The sequence below is a fragment of the Ctenocephalides felis genome, unplaced genomic scaffold (assembly GCF_003426905.1).
Source record: "Ctenocephalides felis isolate EL2017-DRISC unplaced genomic scaffold, ASM342690v1 CF-g0.4_SCAFFOLD_01492, whole genome shotgun sequence".
NCBI lineage: Eukaryota > Metazoa > Arthropoda > Insecta > Siphonaptera > Pulicidae > Ctenocephalides > Ctenocephalides felis.
The window spans coordinates 53,092,137-53,104,594 of record NW_020537646.1 but is presented as its reverse complement, the minus strand read 5'-3'; the positions used below and the strand labels follow the sequence as shown (position 1 = coordinate 53,104,594).

At 28.8% G+C, this 12,458-nt stretch overlaps 1 protein-coding gene across 2 annotated transcripts in view; it reads left to right on the top strand.

Annotated features, from left to right (window-relative positions):
- LOC113370685 (protein kinase C and casein kinase substrate in neurons protein 1) overlaps positions 1 to 12,458 on the top strand; it is a 167,655-nt gene that overhangs the window by 128,498 nt on the left and 26,699 nt on the right. For both annotated transcript variants that reach the window (XM_026611379.1, XM_026611378.1), the window contains exon 9: positions 11,372 to 11,529. In XM_026611379.1, the coding sequence (XP_026467164.1) occupies positions 11,372 to 11,529 (158 nt within the window). The remainder of the gene's footprint in view (positions 1 to 11,371; positions 11,530 to 12,458) is intronic.

Below are 12,458 nucleotides of genomic sequence, written 5' to 3'. Positions count from 1 at the left end.
TTAAGGGAACATTCGTTTCGGGTCCTGATTTGACCCATCTTCAGTGCTATAATTAAATAATTCAGGGTTACAAATTAAAAACCATATAAAAATTACATAATTAACAACCAAAAATAAGTAAAACAATGTATATGAAAAGTATATATGAAAACAAACATAAAATAAACAAATGTAAAGAAACTCACCATACAAATAAATTTTGAAAAACAACACAGAAACACAATAATTGCACGAAAAAATAAATGAATGTGAAATAAAAAATTGATGAAACGTCTAGTTATGAAAAATTTAAAAAAATGTAAAATTAAAATAAATGATATATCTTCTTATATATAAAAATGGATCGCAAAATGTGTTGGTAAGCGCATAACTCAACAACGCCTGGACCAATTTGGCCAATTCTTTTTTTAAAATGTTCGTTGAAGTCCAAGGATGGTTATTACGGCGAGAAAAAAACGAATAATTGCCGGGAAAACCCTAAAAACAGCCCTTTTTTCTTTAATCGAGTAGGCAACGCAATTTGTAAAAAAAACAATTGTCATTGTCATGACATTTTGTGTAGTTTTTGATAATCTAGTTTTGAATATATTTATATAAACTTAGAAATATCTTTTTATTAATCAAGCTATATTGGCAACCAAAAACATTGATGTAAATGAATTAAATTTCAAAATTCAAAAACAAAACAAAAATTACAGGCGAATCAGTTTATTCGGCAACTAACCAAGACGATCCACCGGAGTTTTTAAACTCGCTGGATTTGCTAGGATTGTCACCTCACAATCTTCAATTAAAGGTTGGATCGGCAAATATAATGTTGCGAAATATCGACAAACTATATTCAAAGGATAGTTTAAAGCAGAAGATGTTCTCGCACCATGCATCCCAATGCGTTTCCAGTGCGTTTATGGTATCATTAAGTGTTTGTGGTATTAATTTAGAAAACCCATGTTTCTCACATGGAAAATTGTATGTTGTTTGTTCCCGTATTGGAAAACCATCAGATTTGTTTGTCTATGCGCCAGGTAATCAAACGAAAAACATCGTTTATCACAAAGCACTACAATGAAAATTGAACTGATTTTTGAATTATGATTTACATTATTAAAATTACTTACTTTTAAATGCTTATAGTGTTTTATTTAATTATTTTTAATTTACACCGAATTATTACCAGGGTGACGGTTCTGTTCAGGATAATTTTTTGCAAAGAATAGAAAAAAGGTAGGAACAAAACACCGCCACATTACAATTTTTTTGACAGGACGAAGTCTGTCGGGCCGGCTAGTTTTATTATAAAAAAGCTTATTCCAAACGAACATGTTGTTAGTTTGAAAATTGTATTACGAGTGTGTACGAGAGTAAAATGTGTGCGTAAGTGTTTGCGGAAAATAGTGGAAACTGTATCGTCATTGGTGAGAGAACGGGATAGAGAGAATTTTAGTGGTTTCGTATTACGAAGATTTTCTCAAGGATCATGCGCAGTAGGAACATAGTAAAAATATATACATGTGTAAGACATCCATAATCAAATCCAAAAAATGTGAATAAAGAGAAAATTATTAAGAAAAAGTATAGATATTAACAGAAAAACGATAATAGTTATGGAACGATAATAGTTACAATAAAAAATTAATATAACATAATATGTATATATAAACGCAAAACAATAAATGCATATATGTATACACATACACATACACATATATCATATATATGATATATGTAAACACATGTAACACCTATAAAGGTACAAAATATATGCAAACACATATAAACATACATATATACACATACATATACATGTGCATACCCACATACATCTACAAACATATACATGTAAACATATATATACATGCACATATACACATACATACACATACATACATATATACATATACATGTATACATACACATATATACATATATATACATATACACATACATACATATACATATACATATAACATACAAAAAAAGAAATGTTAGGATGTATTGCGCATATTGAAAAACTTATTTGAAGCATCGCGGTAAATATTGCAAAGAGAAGCCGAATCAAATCGTTTGTTAATAGAAGGTAATATTTGTATGAAAATACTCTCAGCAAACTTTCTGCGTAAAGTGTTAGCTTCTCGATGAATAACTTTTGGATTGGTGAAATTAAAAGAATGTTTAAATTTGGAGACATGCTCGGTGATCATGGTTTTATTTTGTTTCCTGTTCAAACTATTATTATGTGTATATGTATATGTATATATATGTATATATGTGTATGTATACATGTATATGTATATATATATGTATGTGTACGTATGTGTATATGTGCATGTATATATATATATATGTTTACATGTATATGTTTGTAGATGTATGTGGGTATGCACATGTATATGTATGTGTATATATGTATGTATATATGTGTTTGCATATATTTTGTACATTTATAGGTGTTACATGTGTTTACATATATGTGTATGTGTATGTGTATACATATATGCATTTATTGTTTTGCGTTTATATATACATATTATGTTATATTAATTTTTTATTGTAACTATTATCGTTCCATAACTATTATCGTTTTTATGTTAATATCTATACTTTTTCTTAATAATTTTTTCTTTATTCACATTTTTTGGATTTGATTATGGATGTCTTACACATGTATATATTTTTACTATGTTCCTACTGCGCATGATCGTTGAGAAAATCTTCGTAACACAAAACCACTAAAATTGTCTCTATCCCGTTCTCTCACCAATGACGATACAGTTTCCACTATTTTCCGCAAACACTTACGCACACATTTTACTCTCGTACACACTCGTAATACAATTTTCAAACTAACAACATGTTCGTTTGGAATAAGCTTTTTTATAATAAAATATATCATTTATTTTAATTTTACATTTTTTTAAATTTTTCATAACTAGACGTTTCATCAATTTTTTATTTCACATTCATTTATTTTTTCGTGCAATTATTGTGTTTCTGTGTTGTTTTTCAAAATTTATTTGTATGGTGAGTTTCTTTACATTTGTTTATTTTATGTTTGTTTTTCATATTTACTTTTCATATACATTGTTTTACTTATTTTTGGTTGTTAATTATGTAATTTTTATATTGTTTTAATTTGTAACCCTAAATTATTTAATTATAGCACTGAAGATGGGTCAAATCAGGACCCGAAACGTATGTTCCCTTAATAAAAACATTTTTCAATAAAACTGTTTTTTAATTATTGGATGGATGCCCAAGAAACAATTTTATCATATTATTTCACCATCTGAAGAAAAACCTTTCGCTTTATATATATATATATATATATATATATATATATATATATATATATTGTGTGTGTGAAAATCTACTTTTGTCTGGTAGAAGCATGGGGATCATTTGCAATGATAAACAGGTTTGTATGTACAAATGTATTAAATTAGAAGATACAAGATTCTATAGTTTTTGTGTTAAACTCGCTTTATTTTGTTTATGAGTTTTGAATCTTTGTGATGGCTTTTTGAGTTTTTTTTATTGTTTATCTAATTTGCTCTTTTACGATTTAGCCCTTTGTACGGATGTATCCTCGCCTATAGGGTAGGGCACATCCGTATGACAATTTGTGTTCACGGGTGTCATTTATAGATTTCTTATTATGATTTTTAGTTCTGTATAATGGTACCCATCCAGAGTCAACCGAGCATTTTATGACAAAAGGACCAATAAATGTTCAGTTGTTTCATTCAATTTTCTTGAACATTAGAGAAAAAAGTTGGTATATTGAGATAAAATCGACTTTCGTTGCAAATTTTTATTTAAACATTGATTTTTTATATGAAAATTATGAAGTTTATTATTTAACATTAATGTTGTACATTTGCAACAGATGAATTTGAAATAAATTTTGTCGCGAATAAATAGCTCGAAATATTGTTCAAATGTAGTCCGATAGCAGATATAACAAATTATTCACGTTTTACATTATATTAGAACCTAATTTTAACCTGAAACATGGCCTTAATCTTGGAATATACGTCTGCATTTACAATAATACCCATAAAAAGAAAGGGTCGTGCAATGTCCATTTGAGCAGTGAAATTATTTTCCAATATAATGACTAATATTTTTTGAGATGCGAATGAAAAACGGAAAACTTGAAAACAAATTTAATTTTATAAATATTATGAAGGGCAATATAACGAATTATTTGATTTTTATTTATATGAATAAAATGTGGTAAACTTAATGTATGTAATATTATTTTTTTTGTAGTACGTAAAATATTTCTCATTAAATAATATTACATCACCTTGCCGTTCTTACTGTATACATTTCAAGGATTTATTATATATATAAAAAAAATTATCATATTTTTATTATTACATAATTATTTGAAATAAAAAATATTTTTGAATTTAATTATTTGAAATAAAAAATTAAATATTATTCATATACCATTGAATTTACTGATAGATATTTATTATACAAACTAAGGTGTCAAAGGTTAATTTAGAGAATTTTCAGCTTTGGAAAAACCAGATTAAATTCCTTTGTGAACTTTCGGTATGAATATTCCTGCTTGTTGTCATTCAGGACAATGGTTATCATAATAAAAATTTTATTATAATATAATAATAAATAAGGATTAATGCATCAAACGAAATGTTATCTCTTTTCATAAGAAAAACCCATACACTGTTAACAGGCATTTAATAATATAATTTAAATAGCAAATAAATGCATTTAGCGAATAATTATGTTTACTATTGAAAGTTAGTATATTATTAACTTCCTGAAGGAGAAGTTTATGTTTTCATCAAAAAATACAATTCGCGAATTTTATGTTTTCTCGACGTTTCAAGCCATTCTGAATCGAATGAGACCAAGTTTGTAAAAAATATGTGTGTGTGTGTGCGTGAACAATTGTTTTGCCGTAAGTCGGCGTTTTCTCAAAAACGCCTGAACCGAGTTTAAAAATGTAAAAGCTATTCGATGCATCTCAATGAAGACTAGCGACTATTTTGCGCAACGATCAGCCAAGCCGTTTCTTTGTAAATAGCAGAAAAGTGAAAAAAATTTCGTCCACGTTTTAGCCCGCAATTCTGAATCGATTTTGAAAATTCAAAAACCGTTCGGAAGATATTGGTTGGGAATCGACCTGATTAGTTTATGGTAAAGATCGGCCGGCCGTTTTCTTGTAATAAAGTGTTAAAAATTTTTTTCGACGATTCTCATATTTTTTTTGGACGGTAGATACCATAGTTCTGTAAATCATACTAAAAATATCACAGCCCTACGACAAGCCGTATAATTTTAAAAAATTGTTAGAGCTTGCAAAAATTGGTATCGTTTTTTGGCATTTGTCAAAATTAGACCTTTGAACCAATTTCCGAAATTTAAAAGCCATTCGATGTATCCTGATGAGGATTATCATAGCTCAGTTTTGAGCGACGATCGGCCGAGCCGTTTCTTTGTTATTTGGAAAAAAGTGTTAAACTTTTCGTCCACATTTCAGCTCATACTACCGAATCGGTTTTAAAAAATCAAATAATGTTCGAGAGATATTAGTTGGGAATGATACTGATTAGTTTTACAAAAAAATCTAACGAGCCGTTTTCTTGTACTTGATTGTTTAAACTAGTGGGGTGTATGGCATCGTGCCTTAAGGCAAATTGCTGGAACATCCTGTACCGTAACAAAATAATCGAGGAATATTAAAAGTTTTAAAATAGATTATTATAAATATTGTAACATTGTCGAATATTTATAAGAATTATATAAACTAAAAGTTGAAATTATTTGTTTAAAATATATTAGAACAGAATTAGAATAAAAATCTGAATTAGTTTAGATATACAAAAAAAAATTTTTTGGGAAAAAAATTAAAAAAAAAATTTTGATGCAATTTTTTTTCCCAAAATCAATTATTGTGTTAAAACAAGCAGAAAGTATTTGAAATCATTCCAATCGGACGCTTAGTTCTCTCAAAAACTGCCATTTATTGCACATTGTGCTCTGTATCTCCGAAACCGCTGGACTTTGCCAAAAACTAATCACCCCTTCTCCTCGTCATTACGAATTGAATGTTTTTGGGATCATTCAAATTGGATGCTGCGAACTTTCAAAGACTCGATTTCTATTTTCTGCACTCTTTGCTCCGTATCTCCTAATCGGCTGGACCTGCCTTTGCCAAAAACTAATCAGCACATCTCCCTATTATTAGGAATCGAATGTTTTTTAAACCATTCAAATCGGTTGATCCGTGCGCCCGAAAACGTGGACGAAAAATTGTATCCATACATGCATACACACTCACACACACACACGCATCCTTTTTTTCTGAGGTATGCCAAAATGTTCAGAAATCTTCAAAACGTCGAGAAATGTAAAAAATTTCAATTTCGATTTTCGGCCCATTACAATAACTTACCCTACGGGAAGTTAAATTTTTTTTTCCAAAATCAATTATTTTGTTAAAACAAGCAGAAAGTTCTTTGAATCATTCAAATCGGACGCTTAGTTCTCTATATAGAAATGAATATAGTAAGAACGGCAATGCGATGTATTAATATCTTATAAAAAAATTTTATATAGTACAAAAAATTGATTATACTGGGAAAATACATACATACATAAAGTTTTCCACATTTTATTCATATGAATAAAAAATTGATTTTAATTCGTGTTTTTTCCTTCAAAAATAAATATAATATTGAATTTGTTTTAAAAGTTGTCCGTTTTTAATTGCACCTCAAAAAATATGAGTCATGGGTTTGGAATTTAATTTCACTTATAAAATCCACATTGCATGACTCTTTCTCGTATCTGCATTATTGTAAATGTAGATTCCAAGATTAAAGGCCATGTTTCAGGTTAAAATTAGGTTCTAATATAATGTAAATCGTGAATTGTTATGCTTGCTATTGGTCTACATTTGAACAATATTTTAAGCTATATATTTGCGACAAAATTCATTCCAAATTCATCTGTTGCAAATGTACAACATTAATTTAATATGAATAAGTTCAATATGATTTTTATATAAAAAATAAATGTTTAAATAAAATGAAAACGAACTAAAATTTGCAACAAACGTCGATTTTATCTCATTTCACGTTCGAAATTTACATACTTTGTTCTCTAATGTTCAAGAAATATGAATGAAATTTTGTTCGATCGCCTGAGACACCGAAATTTTTTACAACTGGACATTTGAGCCGTTCAGTGCACACAGTGACTAACTCCAAAAAACAGAAAGTGGAGAAAAGCGATGAAGTAATGCACATTGCTTTTAAAAATTCCTGTAATAATATAAATTGGAAAATATAATGTAGAACGTATAAATACATATATAGCTTACATGTGACGGTATATAAGGTTAATTACAGTAAATAGTGAGTAAATAATTATAATTCAAGTTAAAGATTTGATATGACTTCAAGTTGTCAACTGAAAAAAAATAATAAACCTAATTCTTACATATTTGTGTTAAAGCATTTTCATAAAAATAAATGTTAACTGTTGTAATATATTATTTGTGATTAATCAGTAATTCTATAAATAATATTTTCTCTATCAGCTGTATTCTATGATGATTAGAATAATTTCTGTCAATTTTTCGTAGTGGGGGGAATGAATTTTAGCAAGTCCTTTATGTCTCTCAATTTTTCCTTTTTCAAAGTTCTAGCTTTATAATATAATAACGACTATTGTATATTATTCAAACATTTTGGTCAACCTGGTACAGACTTTCTTATATTAATAGCTTTAAAATACGTATCTTCATTATAGACACATTTAAATTATATAAGATTGGCTTATATAAGATTTCTAACTTTATCCAGCGTATTGTAAGCAAATTTACTGGACACTCTGTAATGGTTACTTTTCTGTTAGTGATTGTTCTAATGGCTTTGTTGATAAAAAATCTTCGTGGAATATTTGGATTAACTAAAATGGCGCTTTCCTTTTACATGTTTTTATTATATTGTACCAATTATCTAGTGAAAAAATGTCTCGATTTTTTTTGCACGTGACTCAATAATTTAGAGTCAATAGGTAAATAGCTATTTCCACTGACCAGAAATTTCATTTCAATTGACTTAGCTCTTATTTCCGTATTTTTAACAAGTTTCAATAAACTTAAGACAGTTTTAATATTTCTGTTTTGCCGGGTACACGAATTTTAGTATGTAAGTTTGTAACATCCTTGACCATCCTACAGTTTTTTTGCCAAACGATTTTAGGGTTTATGTTTTTATCAAATTCTTATTTGTGATTCATGAAACCCGAAAACCGGTCCAGCCGGAACATGTGCACTACAAAATGAAGTTAATCAAAATGTCTTCTGAAACTAGTTGGTTTGGTATTTAGCCTTGAGGCAAATTACATGAACTTCCCGATATGTGTAAATAATCGACTTGATCAAAAAAATGTGTAAATAATATACTTCATCAATCCTACTTTAAAAAAAAACGATAATAATTTTAGCAAAGTTTGACGAATTTTTAAAATTAAACTACTTGTTGTAAGGCCGTAATATTACAGTAAGTTCTATAAGACCATGATGTATATCGCCAAAAAAAGTTCCATGAAAAACGGCTTAAATTTTTTTTAACAGTTAATTACAAGAAAACGGCTCGGTAGTTTTTCACCTAAAATTAATCAGTACCATTCCCATCTAATATCTTTCGAACAGTTTTTGATTTTTCAAAATCGGTTCGGTAGGATGAGTTTAAATGTGGACGAAAATTTAACACTTTTTTTCAACATTTAATTACAAGAAAACGGCTCGGTAGATTTTCACCTAAAATTAATCAGCATCATTCCCAAATGATATCTTTCGAACAGTTTTTGATTTTTCAAAATCGGTTCGGTAGGATGAGCTTAAATGTGGACGAAAATTTAACACTTTTTTTCAAAGTTAATTACAAGAAAACGGCTCGGTAGATTATCACCTAAAATTAATCAGCATCATTCCCAAATGATATCTTTCGAACAGTTTTTGATTTTTTAAAATCGGTTCGGTAGGATGAGCTTAAATGTGGACGAAAATTTAACACTTTTTTTCAACAGTTAATTACAAGAAAACGGCTCGGTAGATTTTCACCTAAAATTAATCAGCATCATTCCCAAATGATATCTTTCGAACAGTTTTTGATTTTTTAAAATCGGTTCGGTAGGATGAGCTTAAATGTGGACGAAAATTTAACACTTTTTTTCAACAGTTAATTACATGAAAACGGCTCTGTAGATTTTCACCTAAAATTAATCAGCATCATTTCCAACTAATATCTTTCGAACAGTTTTTGATTTTTTAAAATCGGTTCGGTAGGATGAGCTTAAAAGTGGACGAAAATTTAACACTTTTTTTCAACAGTTAATTACAAGAAAACGGCTCGGTAGATTTTCACCTAAAATTAATCAGCATCATTTCCAACTAATATCTTTCGAACAGTTTTTGATTTTTTAAAATCGGTTCGGTAGGATGAGCTTAAATGTGGACGAAAAGTTCAACACTTTTTTTCAAATTACGAAGAAACGGCTTGGCAGATCGTTGCACAAAACTGACAAACGATAGTCCTCACCGAAATACATCAAATGGCTTTTAAATTTCTAAAATCGGTTCAGGCGTTTTTGAGAAAACGTCGATCAAAAGTCTAATTTTGACACATGCCAAAAAGACCATACTGATTTTTGCAAACTTTGACGAATTTTTAAAGCTGAACCAGTTGTCGTAGGGCCGTAATATTTTAGTATGACCTAGAAAACTATGGTATCTTTCGTTAAAAAAATAATCATGAAAATCGTCAAATTTTTTTTTTTTAAAACTTTATTACAAGAAAACGGCCCGGCCGATCTTTACCAAAAACTAATCAGCACGATTCCCAACCAATATCTATCGAACGGTTTTTGAATTTTTAGAATCGATTCAGAATTGCGGGCTAAAACGTGGACGAAAAATTTTTCACTTTTCTGCAATTTACAAAGAAACGGCCCGGCCGATCGCCGCACAAAACTCAGAGACGATAGTCCTCATCGAGATACATCAAATGGCTTTTAAATTTTTGAAATCGGTCCAACCGTTTTGGAGAAAACGTCGATTTACGGCAAAAAATCTGTTCACACACACACACACACACACATACACACACACACACACACATACTTTTTCCAAATTTGGTCTCATTCGATTCAGAATGGCTCGAAACGTCGAGAAAACATAAAATTAGCGATTCGGATTTTTTGATGAAAACATAAACTTCTCCTTCGGGAAGTTAATAAATGAAAAAAAAAAAATTATGTTTCACAGTGTTCATTTTCATTATTCCGAAAAGTCATTATTATCACTAACAGTTATGATTACACTGAGTACCTTCGCACTAATATCTCGGTTTTTTCAAAAAATGGAGTTAGTCGATGTGTGCACTGAGCGGCTCAGTTATTGGTCATTTGGTCATAAATTACTCGGTTGCCTGGTTGCCTAGTGGATGGGTAGCATCAGAACCGCGAAAATCATTTTAGTCGCCTGAACAATAAATGTTTATCATTTTATTTTAGATCTATGGCGCCATTATTTATTAAATTATGTTTAGAAATGAAACCGCAATTAACTTTTGTAGACTCGATCTTAATGTGAGTTTATTGATAACTCAATTTTTAACGGAACTGATTTTATATAAATTTAGATATCAATTTTTAGCTTGACAATTGATGAAAAACCGAGAGACAATTTCAACGATCGTGAAAAAAACAATAATCTACTATAGCTTGCTAGATGCGAGATTCGCATCAGCGTAGCCCAAAGTATGCTGTGCAGTTTAGTCATCACATTGGCGTCATTCAACTGACATCTGTCAGAACATTTCATTCCGCCATAGATCTGCATAAAAATCTTCAAGTCGGGTGCGAACGATTCTTTGTACTGTTAATTTTTTTATAATATTTGTTGAAACATATAATAGGCGATGTCTTGCGAAATCGAGAATATTGCTTATGACATCATGTTACTGTCATGTATCTGCCTCTTGCTCATTTTTTCGATTGCTTCGATCATAAATGTCCTAGTGGATGGGTACCATAAGTGTATTTTTTAATTTTTAATTATATTTTTATTGATAATGATTAGAAAATATTACAATATATTGAATTTACCATCTTGTCCGTCTAGTGGGGCAAATACAAAGCATTTTATGCATTTATTTAATCCATTGTTTTCATATTTTTTTCAAATTGTTGAATTGAAAAATAATTATTTTTTAATTGTAATAATTATTCATTTTACGTATTCCTTCTTTATATTATTTTTATTTTATTTGTGTTTCTTTATTTTGAATATTTTTATTGACATATTATATTAACTTTATTATAGGAACTGCCTATTAATAATAAAATTACTAAAAATAACGTCCGGCAAACTTCTGCCAGATTAACAACAGACCCCACTAATGAAAAGATATCGGATCCAATTGATGGGACGAGAAGATCTCCAGAAAATAATATCTCCCTCGACAGAAGAAGTTCTATTATGTAAGTTGTTCATTAGTATTATAACTTATTTATTTGTTTCTTTATTTAACGCGCATGGCAATAAATAAAAAATACAATAAAAAATAAAATCATGATTTTTTTTAAAATTGTTAATATATTTTAAACAAAGCATAAATATATATATATATATATATATATATATATATATATATATATATAAAGCGAGAGGTTTTTCTTCAGATGGTGAAATAATATGATAAAATTGTTTCTTGGGCATCCATCCAATAATTAAAAAATAGTTTTATTGAAAAATGTTTTTATTAAGTGAACATACGTTTCGGGTCCAGATTTGACCCATCTTCAGTGCATACAAATAAATTTTAAAAAAATAAACACAAAGCACAACACAAAATTGCAACGAAAAAATAAGTATGAAATAAAAAATTGAAAAAACATCAAGTTATGAAAATTTTTGAAAATTGTAAAAATTAAAATAAATAATATGTTTTATTATAAAAAAGCTTATTCCAAAAGCACATCTTGTTAGTTTGGATACAGAGTTACGTGTAAACCCTACGGGAAGTTAATTAATAATTTTACTTAGTTATGTTACTTCTACCACTTTTATTGTTATGTTACTTCTACCATTGTTAAATCCTTATCAATTATGTTAATTAAGAAATCTAGAATTAAGATAGGATTTATTTGGCTTTATTTCTAAAAAATATATTTTTTAATAGTATCCATATACCATAAAACTAACATTATACTAATACTAAGCTTTGTTTAGAAATATTTCATACATATATACAGTAATTATAGAAAATAATATGAAGAATAATTTTTTTTTTTTTTCGGGGCGCAATATGGTCAGAATATATTCTGACGGTTTGACAATTTCAGTGCACCGTGCCGTGCCAAAAAATAAATATGAAATAAAAAATTGATAAAACGTCGAGTTATGATAA